At 35.6% G+C, this 22,459-nt stretch overlaps 1 protein-coding gene across 2 annotated transcripts in view; it reads left to right on the top strand.

The window, feature by feature from the left end:
- MED23 (mediator complex subunit 23) overlaps positions 1–22,459 on the top strand; it is a 40,452-nt gene that overhangs the window by 16,336 nt on the left and 1,657 nt on the right. For both annotated transcript variants that reach the window (XM_033102356.1, XM_033102352.1), the window contains 18 exons: positions 171–371; positions 1,883–2,026; positions 3,851–3,996; positions 4,906–5,151; positions 6,658–6,800; positions 7,887–8,061; positions 8,735–8,898; positions 10,971–11,095; positions 12,126–12,328; positions 12,417–12,597; positions 13,369–13,539; positions 13,972–14,188; positions 15,985–16,221; positions 17,184–17,349; positions 18,339–18,411; positions 19,365–19,579; positions 20,375–20,495; positions 21,264–21,395. In XM_033102356.1, coding sequence (XP_032958247.1) covers positions 171–371; positions 1,883–2,026; positions 3,851–3,996; positions 4,906–5,151; positions 6,658–6,800; positions 7,887–8,061; positions 8,735–8,898; positions 10,971–11,095; positions 12,126–12,328; positions 12,417–12,597; positions 13,369–13,539; positions 13,972–14,188; positions 15,985–16,221; positions 17,184–17,349; positions 18,339–18,411; positions 19,365–19,579; positions 20,375–20,495; positions 21,264–21,395 — 3,060 coding nt within the window. The remainder of the gene's footprint in view (positions 1–170; positions 372–1,882; positions 2,027–3,850; positions 3,997–4,905; positions 5,152–6,657; positions 6,801–7,886; positions 8,062–8,734; positions 8,899–10,970; positions 11,096–12,125; positions 12,329–12,416; positions 12,598–13,368; positions 13,540–13,971; positions 14,189–15,984; positions 16,222–17,183; positions 17,350–18,338; positions 18,412–19,364; positions 19,580–20,374; positions 20,496–21,263; positions 21,396–22,459) is intronic.

The following is a 22,459-nucleotide window of genomic DNA, read 5'->3' as shown; positions in this document are numbered from 1 at the left end:
AATAATGTAGCATGATGCAGCTTTAATAGACTAAATCTAACCTTAACTTTCTAAATTCAACTTCATTTCATGCTTCTCGGCCTCTTGTTGCAAATAATGCCCATTAACTGGTAACTTATGAAACTAACCAGGAGGCTTTTGGAATACTGTATTTAATCTCTACCCTACAGCACAAGCAGCGTTGCCCTGTGCTGGAGGACCAGCTGGTGGACCTGGTGGTCTATGCCATGGAGCGATCCGAGACCGAAGAGAAGTTTGATGATGGCGGAACAAGCCAACTCCTGTGGCAGCATCTCTCAAGTCAGCTCATTTTCTTTGTGCTTTTCCAGTTTGCAAGTTTTCCACATATGGTCCTTTCTCTTCATCAGAAGGTAAGTACTAAAACTTTTGTTAGAGCCACTTAGCTTTTGATTGGTACGTTTTAGGCTGGTATAGACATCGCCTAGTGATTTTAACAGGTGGCTGATGTTCTGAGCCCTAATTTCTATTTTGTTCAATAGTTTTATGGTTTCTTAACTTTTCACTTTCTTGTCGTTATCAAAACTAGATTCAGTTATTCATTGTACATATTTACAGTGTGGGGACCAGGGGATACAAGATGAAAAGGCACTTAGTACCCTCAAGGATCTCCTTACTAGTGGAAAGATATAGATATAAACAATTTGATTTTAATTTAATAGTTTAGATAATGAAGGCGAGTTTCCCTGCAGTAGAAATGAAGAATAGTCCCAGTTGAAGACATCGGAAGGGCTTTATCAAAGAGATCTTGAAGCTAGGACAAATAGAAATTTGCCAAGAGGAAAAAGATGTGCTATGAAAAGTGTTTCCATAGCACTAAGATCATCATTTGGAGATGGATAGAAATGTGTGAGAACTGGAAAGAAAAGATAAAGGGGAAAGTGATGGTGAGATGAGGAAGGCAGGCAGGCAAGACCAGACATGGTGAACTTGATATGGCCATGTGTTTGTTCGAAGGAGTTTAGATTTTCTTTGAGAGGCAAATGAGGAGGGGGATGACATCATCGAATACAAGTTGGAAAAATTACTGCTAAATGACCATGTGTAGGAAGATGGTGATGTAGAGATGGAGGAGGCCAAAATCAGAGGCAACGAAATTAGTAAGAGAGCTATTGCAGTGATCTGGGTGAGAGATACTGAAAGCCTGAACCAGGACAGAGAGGAGAAGCCAGACCCCAGGTATGCTGAGAGATGAATAGAATTTGGTGATGCTCGGTAACGGGGAGTAACAGGAGTCTGGGATCACTCACTGGTTTCTACTTTGGCAGTGAATGGAAAGATAGGACAGTGAGTGCAAAACAGAATACAGTGGAAAAGTAAGTTTATGGGAAGAGTTGACTTTATCATAAGGTTTTAGACATATCAAATGGGAATAAAATAAGAGTTATTGTATTTATAATAACATGCATGGATTATTTGGGGGAAGTATTTTCATAAGAGTTATTAAAATTCTTTCCACCACTACTTACCCCCAAGCTCCACCCCCCACACCACCATCACTGATTTCTATTATAATCAACAGGAAACCAGGAAAGGTGTTTTTAATAACCAGTCCTTGAGGATTTAAATTTTTTTTTTAAATGCTATAATAAAGTATTCCTTGTCTTTTGATTAGATATTTTTAGTAAGTATCCCATATTAAATTTGATTTTCATACACACATGACTAACTTAATTATGTCCTAAAACTTGTAATGTTTGATATGCATAGTTGTTTTGGGGGTCAGGGAAGAAACACATATGTAATATTAAAATAATTTTTAAAACTTTACTTGATGTATCTTGAGTTGAGACTAAATAATTAGTAAATGCCAAAGTTAGATGCTAACCAGCTATGTCGATCTATATTTAAACATCTTTTACAGTTAGCAGGGCGAGGACTGATTAAAGGCAGAGATCATCTAATGTGGGTTCTCCTGCAGTTCATTTCCGGAAGTATTCAGAAAAACGCACTAGCTGATTTTCTCCCTGTCATGAAGCTCTTCGACCTTCTGTACCCAGAGAAAGAAGTAAGTTTTAGTAAACAGTTAACAATGTGATCAGTGGATTATGTCCAATTCATGTTTAAGGACTTTAGTGTGATTTTGGTGATAAGAGCACTGGATTTGGAAGCTGGAAACCTGAGTTCTTTTCCAAATTCTGTGACTAACCATGAATGTGGGATGAATGTTAGATCTCTCGACATTAGTTTACTCATATGTATAATGAAGAAACTAAACTAGATTATTTATGAAGTTTATCTTAAATCACAACTGAACATTTAGTATAATAAACTCTTTTTCTACGTTCTAAGTAGGTTTACAATTTGAACAAGCATGCTATTTTTATCTATACATATCATTGAATTACCAAATAACATTAGTGTCTGTTAATATCTTTCTTGGTTGTTTGCTAATTGAGTATGTCCCCTACTGTGTTTTATTATATAAGGTGTTTGAGTAAAATACGGTATATATTGATGATTGCTATTTTTTTTAAGAAACATTTCATTATGGAAATTTATTTTTTCCAGTTTTGAAGCAGGCCATCATTTGTTTTTAATTATATAAGCTTCAGGTGTACAGCATTATAATTCGCCATCTGTATGCACTGCAACGTGATCCACCCCCAAAATGTAGTTTCTATCCATCGCCATACAGTTGGCCCCCTTCACCCCTTTCACCTGTCCCTCCACCCTCTTCCCCTCATAATTACTGATCTGTTCTCTGTAGCTATGAGCTTGTTTTTTGTTTTATTTGGTTTGTTTGGTTTGGGGCGGAGGGTTGTTTGCTTCTTAAAATTCCACATGAGTGAAATTATATGGTATTTGTCTTTCTCCTTATGACTTATTTCATTTAACATACCCTCAGGGTTCATTTACGTTGTCACAAATGGCAAGGTTTCATTCTCTTTTGTGGCTGAGTAGTAGTATTCCATAGTGTGTGTGTGTGTGTGTGTGTGTGTGTGTGTGTGTGTCTTTTTCCATTCATCCATCGATGGACACTTAGGTTGTTTCCCTATCTTGGCTATTGTAAATACTGCTGCAGTGACCATAGGGGTGTATATATCTTTTCAGTTAGTGTTTTTGTATTCTTCAGGTAAATACCCAGAAGTGGAATAGCTGGATCATATGGTAGTTCTATTTTTAATTTTTTTGAGGAACCTCTACACTGTTTTCCATAGTAGCTGCACCAATTTATAATCCCGCCAGCAGTATATGAGGGTTCCCTTTTCTCCATGTTCTGTCCAACACTTATTATTTCTTGTCTTTTTGATAATAGCTATTCTAACAAGTATGAGGTGATACCTCATTGTGGTTTTGGTTTGCATTTCCCTAGATTTTTAAATACCCAAAAAGAGTAGAATGAATAGAAAAATAAAATCTCATGCACCAATCACCAAGAAATAATCTTGTTTCATTTTTCTTCCTCATCTCTTTTGTCAATGTTGAACAATTTTAAAGCAAATTCTTAATTTTTATGTTCTTGAAAAGCATACATGTGACTTTTAGAAATTATCTGCTTTTAGTATATTTGCCACATTCAGAAAGATTTCATAATGATGTGTTTAATTATTAAATAATAAAAATTTTAAATGATTGTGAGGGCCCTGTGGCAGTAGGAAAAGCTTGACCAAGCACCTGTGAATTTCTGTTAATTTCTTGGTACATCAAAACAATCTTGTAATAGTTTCAATATTTTATAGCTACTAGATCTTCTGATTTGTATTATTGAATAGCCGAAGAACAATTGGAGCTAAATTAACACAGATATTTTAAAAAGAACTATATCAAAAATAGATTACTAATATATATATAATTAGTTAAATCCTCGCTTTCTTGTATTATTTTCCAGTATATCCCAGTTCCTGATATTAACAAACCTCAGTCAACTCATGCCTTTGCAATGACTTGCATTTGGATTCATCTTAATAGAAAAGCCCAAAATGACAACTCTAAGCTACAGATTCCAATACCTCATTCCCTAAAGCTTCACCATGAGTAAGTAATTGTAGCTTGACAGTTAATATTTTTATTTTATAAATAGTGGATTTTAGACTAATATTGTTCTCAGTATTTGTGTAAAGAATAGAAATCTCCCCACACCCGTTGGCAGTAAGGGGGACAAATGTGTGTGTCATACCAAGACAAACTGACCAATAACTGCATCAGAAAGCAATTGAAGATTAACTAATCCTATTTATATGCATTTTTTTTGATTTTCAGGTCTAATCTTTTCTTTTACATGTTTTACCTTAAAGTTCTTAATTTCCAAACGTAGGTGAAAATGTTTCAAAAATTTCTTGGGATTTGAGCGTAATCTGACTGAGATGTTTTTCACTCCCTGGGCTGCCAGGATTGATTGAGCCGATCTGGCTGGCATGCTGCCTCACGTCATTCCCTAAGCTCTGATTACTCAGCGATGCCCGTTTTAGATAGGTCTGGGCTTCAGTGAAGGGTGTTAGGAATCGCTGAACTTCCCACCCAGAACTTCTGAAAAGGATTGCCAGATCTCTTCACAGAAGACTGTAGGATAGTCATGTAGCTTTCATTTTATGACACGCACCATAGCTATCTTTTCATAGTGGCATCTATAATGAAGGCATAGAAATCAGTAGACCTAGTTCATGAATTTGTGAGTTATTTCTTCACTTCTGAATTTTAGTGCTGTATATATAGTACCTACTTACAAATACCTACTTATTGGTAACTTATAATTACCTAAATTCTTTCTGAAATGCTATTTAAACTTTTTATGTGTTTCTACTCTACATTTTGGGCAGAAACCATAAAACCTACAGGAATAAAGATAGTAAATAGTTGCATGGTATTAAACTTTTTTTAAAATGCAAGTTAATTTTCTGGAAATTATTTGCATTTTTTTCCGATTAATGGGACTTGAAATTTTAGGTTCCTACAGCAGAGTCTTAGAAATAAGAGTTTACAGATGAATGACTATAAGATTGCCCTGCTGTGTAATGCATACTCGACAAATTCAGAATGCTTTACGTTACCCATGGGAGCTCTGGTAGAAACTATTTATGGAAATGGAATTATGAGGATACCTCTTCCTGGAACGAGCTGTTTGGCTTCAGGATCTATTACTCCCTTACCAATGAACCTCTTGGATTCACTGACAGTTCATGCCAAAATGAGGTACGTTCTATTCATTCGGTCCTATGTCATGGAATTGATGTCAGTATAGTATAGACTTGCTTTCATGATTATCTTTGTGTGTTTTATGGTCAGGTTCATGTTTTAAGAATAATTAGTTTTTTATTACAAAATGATCATTGTTATTATAGGATTTCTAGAATATACAAATAACTCCCCCCCAAAAAAAACAATAATTGTTATAATCTCTCCATGAGATGTATAAAAAAATTTTGAGTATATTCTGAGTCTTTTATTGTATGTATAAGTATATGCATGTATGGATTTTTTAAAACAAAATAGGCTTACTGCAATACTATTTTAAAACTTTTTTTGTCCCCATAATAATTGATCAAGCACCTTTTTAGGTCTAGTGTTCTTCAAAAATATCTGTTGCTACAAAGAAGTCTTGTGATGCTACATATGATTATTTTGCCAGTTCCATATTGTTGGACATTAAGGTTATTTACAATGTCTTAGTTTATAAAGAGGGCTTTCATAAAGGCCATCTTTGCATCTATCCATAATTACATTCTCATTAAATAATTTGCTGGAAGTGGAATTGCTGTGTCCAGCGATATAAAAATTGTAATGCCTTAACTGTATTGATTACAAATAAGGGCACTTTTAGAATTGCCATTATGGTTTCTGAAAGACAGAAACATTCTGTTGGATGTGATTCTAGAACTTCATGTGCCGCTAAGAACCAAGCTGATAATGTAAATGAGGGACACCTAGGGCTGAGTGAGAGAGCCAGATATTAGTGTATGTGGAAGCATGTGGGTGGAGGGGCCTGAGGCAGACTGGAACGTGCAGGGCTCCCCTCAGAGTGCTGCCACTTTAGCTAACTTCTTTAATGCAGGAACGCAGACTAGTATGGCTAGCTCTTTTCGATTTTTTGAGAGGGGCTAGAAATTCAGATCTTTATTTCTAGTCTTTCAGCTCTTAGGTATTGGCTCAAACTTCAAACACTATAGGTCAAAGAAATCATCTGTGGGCCTCCAGGCAGGTCTTCAGTTCTAGAAAAGCCATGCTGTTCCAAATGGTAAACACTGTGATCAAACTACACCTGCTTTAGTCAAAGCATGGGTGGCAAAGTTGAGGAAAGCTCTGTTAAAACCTAACATTTGGGTCTCAGCAGTGATTTATTAACGAATTCTGTTAGAAATGCTAAATTTCTCAAATGGTTCTATATACGTATTTAAAAAAGAAAAACAGACTGAATCCATTCAAGCATGTTCTTATAAGATGAGTTATACCCAAATTCTTCTTTTCTGTGAGTAGAGGGATCCTGATACACATTGAAAGCACCATGGAAACCAGAATTAGTCTCGGGCTGTACCATGCATCACTACCAAATGTCCTGCACAGCTTGAATGATTAAAATGGAACTGAATCATTTCATATATTTAAGTTCAGATTTATACTAAGTTCCTTATAAGTAGAATAACCCCTGTGTTTATGTCCAAAACGTGGATTTTTATTTTCTTTCCTTTTGTTTCTCCCTAGCCTTATCCACAGCATTGCTACGAGAGTGATAAAACTTGCTCATGCAAAGTCCAGTGTGGCTTTGGCTCCAGCCCTAGTGGAAACTTACAGTCGTTTATTGGTCTATATGGAAATAGAGTCTTTGGGCATCAAAGGATTTATCAGTAAGCCAAGATTTTCTAGTGTTTATAACCATTATTAATCCATACATTAATTCAGCAGGTATTCTTCTTGGTGCCGGCATACAGCAGTATACAGAAGTCACTGTCATCATAGAGATTACCTGCTAATGAGAGAGACAGACAATAAATAAATAAATGAAATTGGAAAATGTCAGGTGATAAGGCTTATAGAGAAAAATAAAGTAAAAAATAGGCATAGAAGGTATGCAGGTCAGGGGAGTTACATTTTTAAGTAAAGTGATGGTAGGAAAAGGGCATTATGCTAGTTGCTTGGGATACACTGTGTAGGACAGACATGGTCACTATCCTTTTGTGCAAATCACAGTCCCATTTGCCTCTCTTGCTGGTTTGCTCCAGGGGCAGCAATGAGTATTCAGTGAATAGCAATATGGAAGGAGTTTCCCTGCAATGCAGAGGACAATTTATAATGTCTGTTAGTTATTACGCAGTTCTAAATAGTAGATTCTTTCCAATACAGAAGTGTTTTTCTGATTCGTGGTAATTCTAACTTTTCACCAATATAGTATAATTTTAATTTTAACCGTAGTTACTCTTCTCATGAGATAATTGAGAGTTGAATAAAACTTTCTTGGGAGGAAGGAGGGAATAAGATCAGGTGTGATACAATTTGTGTATTAAAAAGTGATCCTCATGCTTCAAAAGGTTGGGAACATTCACTTTATAAAATTAATTCGAAAGAAAACTGAGACTTGAGGAAGGTTAGAATTTTATTTTCCATATCTTTTCTTTTATTTTTCCAGATGAACTTGAGTAATCAGTGGTCAAATGCCAGAGGGGAAAAAAACAACAAAAAAAAAACTTGGTGTTATAATTATGATCTGAATTTTTTTCCCTTACATTTAAAATAGAAATTATGGAGAAAATTTGGAAAATATGTGTACCTATGTATGCGTCTGTGTGAGTGTGTGTGTGTGTGTGTGTGTGTGTGTGTGTGTGTGTATTCACAATCAAATTTTTATGTACATTTTACTCAATGTGACTTTTTTCAGATATCTTTTAATGCACAGCTTTTACTGATTGTTGTCTTAAATTATCTTATTCCTCAAGGTCAACTTTTGCCAACTGTTTTCAAGTCTCATGCCTGGGGAATTTTACACACACTTCTTGAGATGTTCAGCTACCGAATGCACCACATTCAGCCTCATTACAGGGTTCAGCTCTTGAGTCATCTTCATACATTGGCTGCAGTTGCACAAACAAACCAGAACCAGCTCCATCTCTGGTGAGCTCGTTGAAGATTGTCTTTCTTTAAGATTTATTAGAAGCTTTGTTGGAGACGAGGAATGTAATCTTTTACCTTATAATACTTTTATTCATTTGTCATGAAACTCCTCTGCTTCTGGAGTATTTTATTTCCAGTATAGAATGAATAGAGTCCAGCTTTTTAAACAAACATTTATTAAGATAGTTGAGTCCTTGCCTTGGGAATCTTTGGGCGGATAATAAGTACTTCCAAGATCTTTGACATTTTGTCCTAATTCAACCCTTTAGAATACTGGATTTAAATATACTTCAGATTACGGTTAAAGTATCATGTCATTTTAAGTTTGCTCTAAGTGAAAATATATTTCAGATAAAAATAAATGTAATTTTTGAAATGCTGTATATCCAGGTGAAGTTTTTCAGTCCTACAGGGTACAGGCTGTCTTTTTCAAATGTTCAAAGTTGTCAGGTGGTATTCGCTATAATATTTGGCACCTCAGGTTTCAAAACCAAATTAAGCAAAGCTCATCTCACACAAGAGAGGAGTTTGTTTTTTTTAGTCAAAGAAGGGAAATACAGTTTGCCTGTTTTTCCCACTGTAATTAACCTAGAATTAGATTTAATTCTATAATTCTGAAATTTTATGTGCAAGTTAACTTTTTCATGTTTCTTTTTGTTCTGCCACCTTTCAGTGTTGAGAGCACTGCACTCAGACTTATAACAGCATTAGGTAGCTCGGAGGTACAGCCACAGTTTACACGCTTCCTTAGCGATCCCAAAACAGTGCTGTCTGCGGAATCTGAAGAACTGAACCGAGCCTTGATACTGACTTTAGCTAGAGCAACTCACGTAACAGGTACAGTGACTGTCCACCACCACCAACAAAAACAGATGAATTAGAGTGGCGTGCTGGGTCCCTACTGATTATGAAGGGGATAACATACTGAAAAGCTACTTTGCATTTATTCAAGAAAAAAACAATTGTTTTGATATCTTCACCATTTCAGTCTTTAATGTAGGTTCTTCTGTGTGCTATCATTTTACCCAGGTTGCGTTTTCAGCCATCTTGCATCATTTTTCAGTATTGGTTTTTGAGTTTTTTGGTCTCAGGACCATTTTACACTATTAAAAATATAATTGAAATTCCCACAGATTTTGTTTATATGTATTATACCTATTAATATTTACTTAGATATTAAAATAGCAGTTTTAAATATGTATTTGATTTAAAAACAACAAAATAAACTTATTAGATGCTAACATAAATAACATTTTTATGAAAAATAGACCCTGTGTTCTCCAAAACAAAACTTTAGTCAGAAGAGGTGCCATTGTTTTATTTTTGCATCTCTCTTTAATGTCTGATGTAAAGGAAGATCGCTACTTTCTCATATTTGCTTCTACATTTCATTTATTGCAATACTAAGTATAAGTAAGTGAAGAAATAAGATAGGAAAGGGGTATTTTAATACCCTTTTCAGCTAATTGTGAGTATTCTTCAATGGCACACAAAATTGGACAAGTTTCTTAAATGTTACAATGAAGAACCCAAAATCCCATCAGTGAACATATTGCACTCTGTTACATTATAATCCATGGAGCTATTCTGTCCATTTTTTTATCCATGCGTATTTTGTAACTTTATGAATTGGTTTTGGAAAACATTGGTTCACTGAGTTATGTGGATTTTGTAAATGTTGACATATTTCATTATACAGTGTCATAAAATTCCATTTGTTACTATCACTATAAATTTAATTAGAAAAGTGTTCAAGTTTTGGAAAGCTATCGGACTGATGGTAATGGAAACAAGTTTCCTAAAATTCTGATTTTTCACTTGCATGGTTACATATTATGATTGGTAAAAGATGCAGTCATTTGTTTTCCTTGAAGTGACAGGTTACCTTTGTAAATTTTGCAATAAAATGTCTCCTTAATGCCCAAGTCTGAATAACTACAGTTTTTCATCACTTGGTCTTTCAAGTAAAATTGGAATTCCATGGAAAAAAGAACTAATATAATAGAATAATTAATTGACAAATACTTTTCCTCAAGATGCCCTTCATACTTTGGTGTATAGCTGGAACACTTAATGCATACTTCATTTTATCACACAGAATATTAAAAATAGGTGTGCTTAAGGGCTGAAATGTAATCCTTTTTTTACTACTTCATTAAGGATATTAAGTGGAATTGGCACTTTTTTTTCACTGAGGTCAGATAGTGGTGAAAATTACAATGGCTGTCAGTGTAGTTTGGTGCCACTGATTTGTTCTGAGGGCCAGCGCTTTTACCCATCAGTGCACATGTCAACACAGTACAAAAGCCAGTGATATCTTAGTATTAATTTAATAGCTTTGATCTCATCAAATCCTTGAAAGGATATTGGGGACCACAGAGTCTACAGCCCACTCTTTGAGAACTGCTGTGTTAAAGAAATAGTTACTGAATTTAGCAACCTTAAATACATTTGTGTAAACTATCTTATTTTACATAAATAAAACTCTTTGATTTAGGTTGTTACCCTTGTAGTCTATAGCTGTTTCAACCACCAGAAAAGATATCTGCTTTCTTAATTCTATTCCCTTGGCTCAAAAGAGTGCTAATACCTCATCATCAGAGTAAACTAAATGAGTAATCGTGGTTGGCCTGTTCAGCTGATGTATCATTTGGTGCTCTGTAAAAAAGAAAGAAAAAGATTCCAGACGTCTTTTGTCTTCTTTTCACTAATTGTGTTCATATTTACCAATTTGGTAATTCATATCATTCTAATTTAGGTCCTAAGCTAAATATTATATTTAAGCAGTAAATTACACTGCAGTGAAATTCTCTGAGTGTACATAATTGTTGTGACTTTCTCTGTGATCTCTTTATGAATTGTGGATATAATCATTTATATTTGGATTACATCTGTTTGTTTCTGTTTAGATTTTTTTACAGGCTCTGATTCAATTCAGGGAACTTGGTGTAAAGACATACTGCAGACCATCATGAGTTTTACTCCTCATAACTGGGCTTCCCACACTCTGAGTTGTTTTCCAGGCCCACTACAGGTAATTTGGTCTTGAATTACATATTGAATATATATGAAATCATTCTTCCCATTTACAATGTTATTCTAGGGAGTTGGTTTTGGTGACATCCAAAGAAAATTAGCTTTTATTTTAAAAAATTCGTTATTCCAAAATCTTGAGTTGTTTCTTGTCCTAGTCTAAGACTGGATATGTTTCTAAAATTTTAATTATTATGGTTTCATCTTATTAGTTAACACTTTTAGAATCTTGTAGGAATTAACACATTACCTGAAAAATTCTTTCTCATAGAAGTGAAATGGGGAGAAATACAATTGAATGGAGCTTCACAGAATACACATATGCTACACATGAGTGAATTAAAAAAAAAAACATCACATAGAGAAAAACTATAAACTTGACCTTTATACTGTGGAGAAAGGAAAACCTCACTATCTGCGACTTTGCAGGGAAAATTTTAGACATGTCTTGTCTAAAATTTTAAACATCTGTTTTCTATAACTTCTAACTAACAGGGCTAGCGCAGTAGTCCCCAAACTTACCAGAATCTCCTGGAGGGCTTGTTTAGACACAGATTGCTGGGCCCCAGCTGCAGAGCTTCTGATTCAGTAGGACTGGGTTGAGGCCCAAGAATTTGCATTTCTCACAGGGTCCAGGTGATGCTGAAACTGATGATCTGGGGACCACACTCTGAGAACTATTGGGCTAGAATAATAGATTTTCCTCACAGAGATACTGAAATATGTAACCAAAGGGCACATACATTTTCTTTTTTTTCCAAAGGTGAGCAGAAGTATCAACAGATGATTGAAGAAGCTTTGAATTCAGGCTTGCTTGGAATTTCTGTTTGGGAGATGGAGGAGAGGAAGCTTAGCAATAATCTAGTCAAGCCTGCATATTTTCCCAGTATAGAAATTCAGGCTTTGATTACTGACTCGCTTGAGGTCACCAAGAGTTTGTTCGTGTCAGAGTCAAGCCTAGAGCTCATTTCTTTATAGCCGGCACTCTCTTTACTACAACCATTGAAATAGACTTTTGATCCTCCTTTTAGGCATTCTTCAAACAAAATAATGTACCTCAGGAAAGTCGTTTTAATCTGAAAAAAAACGTGGAGGAGGAGTATAGGAAGTGGAAGTCAATGACCGATGAAAACGCCATCATTACCCACTTTTCTGTGCAAGGCTCTCCTCTCTTTCTTTGTCTTCTCTGGAAAATGCTCTTGGAAACAGATCATATTAATCAGATTGGCTACAGGTAAGCCAGAAACCTAGATCTGCATTCCATTTGTCAAACTGTTACACCATACAGCAATATAATTTATTTTTTACTGTCTGCTTTCCAGGGTATTAGAAAGAATTGGAGCCAGGGCCTTGGTAGCCCATGTGAGAACATTTGCAGATTTCCTGGTGTATGAGTTCTCTACATCAGCTGGGGGTCAGCAACTCAATAAATGCATTGAAATTCTTAATGACATGGTGTGGAAGTACAACATTGTTACATTGGACAGATTAATTCTCTGCCTGGTAAGAATACGCTTACTTAAGACTAAGTGTTTAAGCTATGTCATTCTCTTTTGGATCAAAGCATGTATGACTGATGGATCTTGTGCTGATCTACTCTATATTGCTCTAAGGATTTAAAAAATTTATACTCTGATCAAGCATTGCTATCACTTCACTAAGAAACTAGCGATTTCCCATTTTTTTAATTCTTTCATTCAGTCACTATGTATTGGATATGTTCTATGCACAAAGGTATAGTGTAAATAAGACAGACATGGTCCTGGCCTTGTGATGCTCTAAAGTACAAGCAGTTAGACCCTGAATTGATTCTCAAAGTCTCCCACTAGAGACAGGAAGTAGTAGTCACTGCATTTCTTTGCAGAGTGCCGATAACCATTTCTATTTGGTGGCCACAGTGAAAACTCAGTGTTTCCCATAGCCACCGGTATTCCTCAAATGGTTTTTTCTCCTGACTTTTATATGTATTTCAGGCAAAATTTTAAGAAAAGACATTGTCCTGCCGGACAATGCTACATTTTTTTTCTGTTAATACTATTATGGTGATATTTGGGGTGGCTTAGTAGATTAACATTAACTTCATAGCTGTGGAGGATATAAAGATGGTTATAATCTACTAGGGGGAAAGATAAATCTATAATTCAATAAAATAAAAGGATAAAATAGAGATATAGTAAGATCTTACTGTATTCAGACTTAAGAGTATCAAGTGGCAGAGCCATACTTCTGCAGGGGTCGGGCATTTTCATATAATTTTTCTGTTGTTCTCCAAAGGCCATGCGTAGTCATGAAGGAAATGAAGCCCAGGTTTGTTACTTCATAATTCAGTTGCTGTTACTCAAACCAAATGATTTTAGAAACCGAGTAAGTGACTTTGTGAAGGAAAATTCCCCAGAGCACTGGCTACAGAACGACTGGCACACCAAGCACATGAATTATCACAAGGTACCAATTCAAATCAGTGCTTCAGTTCATCCTTTTTAAGCCATACTTAGGTATTTGGCTAATTGATTTGGCTGTTTTCGCTGTAGTTCTACTGTTTTCTCTCTGGTCTATATAGAAGCAAGTTAGATTTCTAAACTTCCTCAAGGTTCTACAGTATCTCTAAAGTTAAGAATAAATTAAAACTGCAGTTTTAGTAGGCATGGGTCCTTACAATACAAAATGAAAAGAGTTATTACAAATCCTTATGTACATAATCTCTGGTGTATCTTTGGGATAAGAAATTTTTGTCAAGTAAAGGACTTTGGCTTTCATTGCTTTGTAGGAACAAAGTTGGTTTTATATTCTTTTAAAAAACGGCAAGTTTATTTAGCTCTTTTTTAAAGAGCATAAAAACAGATGCGCTAAGCATTTATAATTTCCTCACTTCCACAGAAGTACCCAGAGAAGCTGTATTTTGAGGGCCTGGCGGAGCAGGTCGATCCTCCTGTACAGATCCAGTCCCCCTATCTGCCCATCTATTTTGGAAATGTGTGTCTCCGATTCCTGCCAGTATTTGATATAGTAATCCACCGATTTTTAGAGTTGCTTCCAGTATCCAAATCCCTGGAGACTCTACTAGATCACCTAGGAGGCTTATATAAATTTCATGGTGAGTTTTTTCAAGTTTTAATTCCATCTAATAGCTCTATAAAAAATACTAGGCTTGGCATGACTATATGGGTAATAATGATTCTTAAGGTTTTATTTTAATTTCTTTTAATAAAAGTGTTTTGAAGGTAAGTGCTATGTGATGATACCATTAAGTATAAAATAGACAATATAAAAATGTGAATAGATAATCGTAGTAAATGTATTAAATAGCAAAAAAAAAAACAGTGATATGCAAGAGATGCCTTATTTTACATAATGTGTGATTAATTGCCAAATGAGTATAGAAGGAGAAATGTATGTGTTCACAACAGACTTATGTTACTGTGAACTAATTGGATCTTGTCAGGCTTCTTGTATGGGATTTGAACTGTGATGTATGTGATTTGTATAAACAGAAGGGAGAAGAGAACTTAGTAGGCAGAAGGAATCCTTTGGAAAAATCATGAAGGTATTAAAAACAAAACATCTTGAAAATAATCACCCCATTGGGCTAACTTGAAAATTAGTATATTGTACCTGACAGTAGATCACCTTAAATGCCAGACTGAGAAGTTTTGACTTTATAACCTGCAGATAATTAAGAATGAACTAGAAGTTATTGAGTAAGGTCATGGCCTGGAAGGCATAAATGGAAAGCATTTATTTTAGATAAATCCAGTTACACTGGAAATGAGAAAGATGAGACAGATAGTTAAGGAAGAAGTAGGACTTGTTTGGCTGGTATAAGGAGAATATCAGAAGAAAGAAATCAAAGACAACTCTAAAGTTTTAAGCCTGGTACTGGAGAATGGTAGAGTCAGTGACGGAAGCGTGGAAGTTCCAGAGAAGCCACTATGGAGACAAAGTGTATTTATCTGGGGGGCAGCTCTCTTTATACTTGATCTAAGATGTCTTCCTCCAGTGCAGAAATCTGAATTGTTTTTAATACTACAGAGTGAAGTTCAAGTGAGCATTTCTTTAAAAACAGTTTTCATTTGGATTATGTACATGATACAGAAAGGTATGCAGTGAAAAGTGGTCCCATCCCTGTCGTCCAACTAGCAGATTTCTTTCTCTATGGGCAACCACTATTGCCAGTTTCGTATGTATTCTTCCTTAGATACTCTGTTTGGTTTTTTCCCCCCACAAATAATATGTAATATACACATTGTTCTGCACCTGGCCTTTTTTACCTTTATAATGTATGAGGATTAATTATTTTATATCAGTACATAAAAAAACTGCCTCATAAATGTCATAATTTACTCAGCCAGTCCCCTGTTTTTGACCATTTAGGCCAGGGGTGTCCAAACTGCGGCCCACGATCCATTGTTAATTGGCCCGCAGCGAATTCCAAAAATATATTTAGTTTACTTAAATAAACCAGGTGAGGCAATACGTACTTCACCTCGAGTGAGTGGCCCGGCTATTTGTGTATTTTACCACACATGGCCCTTGGTGAAAACCATTGAAAAAAGTTTGGACACCCCTGATTTAGGCTATTCTAACCTTTTGCTGGTATAAACATAGCTGTGGTGGCATTCTTTGCACGTGTCATTTTTGCAGGATAAATTTCTAGAAGTGAAATAGCTACCTCAGAGTGTAATGAACATCCTTAAATACAACCAGTATATGTTACTGGAAGCCTTCTGCCTTGTCCTAAAATTAAAATATTCATTGTCTGCAATTGATATTTGTGAAATAGTTTCATAATCTTCTGAGCTGGTTTTTGGTAATCTTAAAAACAGAGGATTAGTTTTTCACGGTTGTCAGTAACCAAATAAACATTGTGGTGATCTGTTTTCTTCTTCGCAGATCGTCCAGTGACTTATTTGTATAACACTCTGCACTATTATGAAATGCACCTGAGAGAGCGTGCATATCTCAAACGAAAACTTGTCCATGCTATCATTGGCTCGCTCAAGGATAATCGACCACAGGGCTGGTGTCTAAGTGACACTTACCTGAAGTGCGCTATGAATGCACTGGAAGAAAATCCTTGGGTCCCTGATGACTCCTACTATTGCAGATTGATTGGCAGACTGGTAGATAATATCCTTTTTATTGTGGTTTTCCAGATTCTTCAGAAATAACTGTGTGTTCATTTGTGAGAACATAGACTATATTCTTTCCAAGGTAGTATTTTTACATATTCCAAAGCTTCATGTTTTATAAAGATCATTTTTACTTTTACTTCTATAAAGGTTTTGAAATCTTAAATTAGCAGTATCATGCCAGATAGTCAGAAATTCACTCCGTTAAAATTTATACTTAAAAACAGACCTTCTAAGATTCGTTTCAAAGGAAACAATCCTATTTCTAACTAAAGGTACTATGTATTTTAGTACATGCATCTGTTTACTACTGGTGAACAGAATTTTATAGCTTTAAATAAATCCTTGAATTTTAAAAAAATATTAATAGATAATAATAAAACTTATTTTCTCTTTTTTAGTGAAAAAACTGCTATATTGGTATTTTTATGTCTTCATTTTGATTTAATGTTTTAAGTTATCAGTACACTATACTTAATATGTCTATATACCATGCCACTATTAATTAGAGCAATTTTACATGAATAGGCATGATTAATTTTCCTACACAAACGAATTTATCTCCTGAAGTAAAAGAATTACTTAATATAAAGCAATTTTCTTATTAACTGCCCTATAACTATTAAAAGAAATTGATTGATGAAGCCTAGGAATACCTTGATTGCATCGGTAGCTATCATGTCATTTATAAGAGCTACTCTATATAAGACCAACCATTTATATCTTATGGTTGATCACATGGTTACTGTCAATACATTTTAGTCATGGCAAACTTACGTGTACTTAGTTTGTTTTATTTGCTTCTTAATGTCTCTGATAAATCACTTCTTGGCGTTACATAATCAGATAAATTGATCTGATGAAATGTTTACATGTGAAACATTTTGAAAACTGTAAAGCACTATACAAATGTGAGCCATTAATCTCAGAATAACCAGTTATTGCTTTAATCGTCTGCACCGATGGCTGGCAAATCTCCTGGTCCTTTCCCAAACTGTGACTGGAGATTCAATGAGTTTCCCAACCCGGCTGCCCACGCGCTGCATGTTACTTGTGTGGAGCTCATGGCCTTGACTGTTTCAGGCAAAGAAGTTGGAAATGCTCTTCTAAATGTCGTCCTGAAAAGGTGTGTATCCTGTTGCATTGCAGTAACATTCATTGTTTATTTATTTGTAAAGAGAATATTTTATATGGAGCTGTTAGACAAACCTTTGTCCCAAGGCTGATGCACATTGGATAGTAACTATCTTTTGGTTCTCGATCTTGTTCTGGTGATATTGGTGTAAGGGAATGAGCCCTGGACAGGGTCAGAGACCTGAGTTTGTTTCCACTTCTTTTTTCCCCCCTTTCTTCCACTTTTCCCCACCCCATTCCGGTTCAAGCCGTTGTTTCTCAGTCTAGTTGTGTAGGACACAGCTCCCTGGTCCATGCTGGTATTATGAGCCTTGCACTCCCCAGTAGTCGGTGGCTGGTTGGCCGCTCACAGCAGCTCTCACCCACACACGATGGCTCCCAGCCAATCACGCTGGCTGCTGGCCACTCATGGGGGCAACACGGTAGCCTGCGGAGGCAGCACTCAGCAGCCCACGTCAACCTCTGGCTTCTCATGGCAGCCCAGCTCCAGGGAGGGCTGTTGTTCACAGTCTTAGCTGTAGAGGGCGCAGCTCACTGGCCCATGTGGGAGCAACGCGCGCCAACCACTTGAGCCATTGGGCCAGCCCTCCACTTCTATTCTTCTATTATTAGCTGTTTGACATTTAATTTAAGAATAATGTTAACTTCTCACTATAGAAAGTCTTTCAAGATTCCTTCCTTAAAGACCGTCATGAAGGAGGGTATAATGATTAGATAGGAAACATAAATAAGTAGAAATAATGTTTCAGCCCGTTTGTTAAAGGAAACAACCAAACAAACAAACAAACAAACAAACCTCATTTTGTTTTTGTGTACGTATGTTAAATTTTTACTTAATAAAAAACTATTGTTTATTTGGAGTTTTTTGGAGTAGGTCAATTGTCAGCCTCTGAATTACGTATGTTCTCAAAATAAGATCCATTTTCAACCATATAAAATGCTTTCATGATTTACCATTTGTATTATTTTTCCCACTTGTAGTCAGCCTTTAGTGCCAAGAGAGAATATCACAGCATGGATGAATGCAATTGGATTGATCATCACTGCACTACCAGTGAGTTAAGTTGTGATTTGTGTGTAGTAATGGAATGCAGCTACAAGAATGACAGGACATCATGCAGTTAATGAAATCTTTCATATTTTTAAACTTTTCATGTTGTTACTGCTTCAAAATCTACAGTGACAATTTTTTATTTTTTGCCTTCTACATCACATCTAATTAAATCTACCTGACTTTTGGGTCCCTACATCCATTGATCCCACTTTACCCATCCACCCTTAGTTTTTACATTAAAATTTGATCTACTTTCAACCGCTTAACATGTTATGTATCTATAGCCTTTGCTTGTGCAAATAATGCTTGTTGAGACATGTTTCAGGTATTTGTGATGTGTTAGAGATTAAGACATTATACCGGAACCCTTCTTCCTTCTGTCAGCATCTCTGAAGCTTACTCGTTCCTTGCCAGCTTAGGCCTGCTTCTTCAGTGAACTCTTCCCCGACTTCTACACTCATGTGATATCTCCCTTCCGTGACTTCTACATGTGTCTAGTCAGCAGCACACAGTTGTCTGTTGTGGTATCTTTGAATGTCAGTAATATTATCTTTCTGATTATGCACCTCTATGAATCACTTTTTCCTTACACACCTCTGAAATATATTTATTTCTGAATTACATATGTGTACCAGTATTGTCAGTTATAGTAAATATTGTTAAGCTAGATTTATTGTATAGCAAATATCAGGAGCTAAATGAACAGAACAGACACGTGTATAGAGCCCTCTAACTCACAGACACTTCTCCCAGGTTGTTACTGACTTACACTGAAGCCACCCATTTTGATTTTGAAATTTCCATTATTCAGAGGAAGAAGCTGGATAAGTAGAAAACATTAAAGAATGAGAAAGTGCTATTATTTGAAGCTAGTGAGTGTGATATTGGATATGGGGTGGAATACTAGACTAGATAAGGGATATTTTTCATCAAGCTTTCCTTTGGTTTTAAAGGAGCCATACTGGATTGTCCTTCATGATCAAATTGTGAGCGTTATCAGTAGTCCCAGCCTGACGTCTGAAACAGAGTGGGTTGGCTATCCATTCCGCCTCTTTGATTTCACTGCTTGTCATCAGTCCTACTCCGAGATGAGCTGTAGCTATACATTAGCTCTAGCACACGCTGTGTGGCACCATTCTAGCATCGGGCAACTTTCTCTCATTCCCAAGTAGGTATTATGATTTCTCAAAGAAATTTGACTTTTTTCGTTTTGTTTTTGTTTTATTTTTTAAAATATCTTTTATACATGAGGTATATATCTCATTCAGTGGAACAACTTGCAAAGTAAGAGTTAAGTAGAATTTCTAGATAATCAGAAAGCCTCTTTTTTCAGAATTGTTTGAAAAAATTAATTTGTATATGTAATGTAATATACAATATACAAATGTAATGTAATATATGTACATGTAATGTATATGTAAGTAATAATCTAGTATTTTGTTTTCTATTACATTTTAAGGAGGCTTAGTCAAATTTATGCTTTTTCCAGAATATAGTCCAAAAGTTGCCTTTTGAACTGAATAACTGATATTAACCTGTTTTCTGATTATTTATCTTGACTATAAAATTGGTATCAATTAGATTCAGATTTCTTGAGAATGTCATTTATATTAGCTTGGTTTTTCTCTTTGTTTCACATAATTCACCTCTGTCATTCAGTAATTTTGCTTTTAAGAATGGCTTTAAATCTGAATTTATTTCAACAATCAAATGAAAAGAACAAGTGAGAGATGTGAGATGAATTGTTAGGTTGGTGGAAAAGTAATTGTGGTTTTTGCAATTATTTTTAACCTGTTAAACTGCAGTTACTTTTGCACCAACCTAATAGAAATGTTACCAAAATTAAAAGGAATTTTTTAAAAATTATTACAAGTTTTGCACATACTTAGATAGACTGTGTTAACAAAATTCAAACAATTCAGCTGATTTTAAGTCACAAGAAATTTTTATCTTCAAATTTTAGGTTTCTCACTGAAGTACTTCTTCCTATAGTGAAGACTGAATTCCAGTTGCTATATGTGTACCATCTTGTGGGTCCATTTTTACAAAGATTTCAGCAAGAGAGAACTCGATGTATGATAGAGGTAAAATATAATTTGGATTTTCTGTGACAAAATTAAGTTCTAAAAGATCTATTTAGGTTTCTTTCCCAGTGTTTTTCAAACTGCCTATCATAACCATTAGTAGAAAAGTCAGTTTAGAGAATTTAGCTTGCCCATTAATAGAGAAGAGTGATTTTAGAGAATTTAGCGTGCCCATGAACTCGTATACCTATAATGAGTTTGGTGTGAGATGTGTTGAGTTGGAAATGCAGGGGGAAAACCCATCATCAAGGTTGAGAAGACAGTTAAGGATGGAAAGATGTATTTGAAAACCTACACTATAGTACAGAGGATTTACTTAAAATCATGGTAATGGATGAAGTCAATCACCTATAACAAAAGTGCAGAGAAAAGAAAATGATCCAGGAATAGAATTTTAAAGTATGAGCCATCAAATAGAACGAAGAAGTACAATCTAAAGGATCCCTGAGATTGCAGTTATTCCGGAAATTGAGAGATGGTTTCTTGAAAGGGGATTGTCCACCTCTTAATTTTAAGAGAAATTACTAAGTTATAAGGAGAAATTGCGTTTAAGCCCTATTGGGGCATTTTGTACCACTATTGAATTCGATTATTAAATGCAGGCCATGTCATAGCTCCCAAGTGCACAGAGATTTGTATGATCAGTGATGTTCTTCAACAAACGTGGTATTCTTCTGTGCAAGTCTTGGAATGGAGTCCAAGTGCATCATGCTGAACTATTGAACCATTTCTGACTATTTAAGTAATTTTATGTTATTTGTTAAATAGATTGGTGTGGCATTTTATGACATGTTGCTGAATGTAGACAAAGGTAGCCCCCATTTAAATTACATGGATCCCATCTGTGACTTCCTGTATCATATGAAGTATATGTTTACTGGTGACAGCGTAAAAGAGCAAGTAAGTTAACTTTAATTATTTTTCTAATAATATTTAGTTTGGAAAACTTGCACATATGGTAATAAGACTTTTTTGCTTGGATGAGTGTTTTTGTTAATTTGCTTTTAAAGAGAAAGGGTTGATATCAGACCGTTTTAGGCTACATGACGTACTATTCTGGATATAGTGTTAAAGTAAAAGTAAATACATGTTATAATTTCTCATACTTTCCCCCATTGATATTTGCAACAGGACATCTGAAAAAGACCTAAGGCAGTTAGTTGATTAACACTCATCTCATTAGGCAGAAACAGTATGGTATGGCTACTGAAAAGACCAGTCAGGTGTGTTATAAGTAAAGGAGGTCCTACTTTTCCCCACAGTGATTAGGGTGCACTGGACAAATTGGACAAATTGCAACATGACAAGAAGCCTGAAGCAGGAGGGTCCAGCGAATAATTTCATAAGGGTATTTGCAGGAACTACAGATGCTTGACTTGAATTTTAAAAGTTCATGTCCTCACTACTTGGAGAGTTGCCATTTGGAATAGGTATTAGATTTGTTCTGTGTCACTTCAAAGGGCATATAAACTCGGGTGAAGTTAAAGGGAGGCACATTCTCACTCAACATGTGAAAAACCACTTCCTAGAAGAGCTGTCTGAGAGTGAAAAGTCATAACTGCATTTCCAATCTGGGAAGTAGTCTCAGCTATTTAAGAAGGGTGGAGGTAGGGCTGATAGGTGAAGTTAAATGACTTCCCCTTTGTACTTTCTTTCTTTCTATAATGGGAAAGGGATGAAAAACTGACATGTAAACATATGAATTCTCATCTCCTGTACTCATTCCTTGGAGCTGGGGAAACGGGGAGGATGTTGAATCCTTTATGCCTCAGCCTGATTGTCAAGGAGAGTTGAGTGGGAACCAATCCAGACATGTTTTATTTAGCATCTCCTTTATATTTGGGCCTAAGACACTTTCACACAAGGGAATCCAGGAAGGAAAAATTGTTAATGGGCTGATCTTTCCCAGCAAGGTCAAAGGGCATCTGAGTAAAGCTAAGAAAGCTGTGAAACTGCTTGATGTA

Source organism: Rhinolophus ferrumequinum, chromosome 3, assembly GCF_004115265.2.
Source record: "Rhinolophus ferrumequinum isolate MPI-CBG mRhiFer1 chromosome 3, mRhiFer1_v1.p, whole genome shotgun sequence".
Taxonomy (NCBI): domain Eukaryota; kingdom Metazoa; phylum Chordata; class Mammalia; order Chiroptera; family Rhinolophidae; genus Rhinolophus; species Rhinolophus ferrumequinum.
This window is presented reverse-complemented; position numbering and strand designations above follow the sequence as displayed.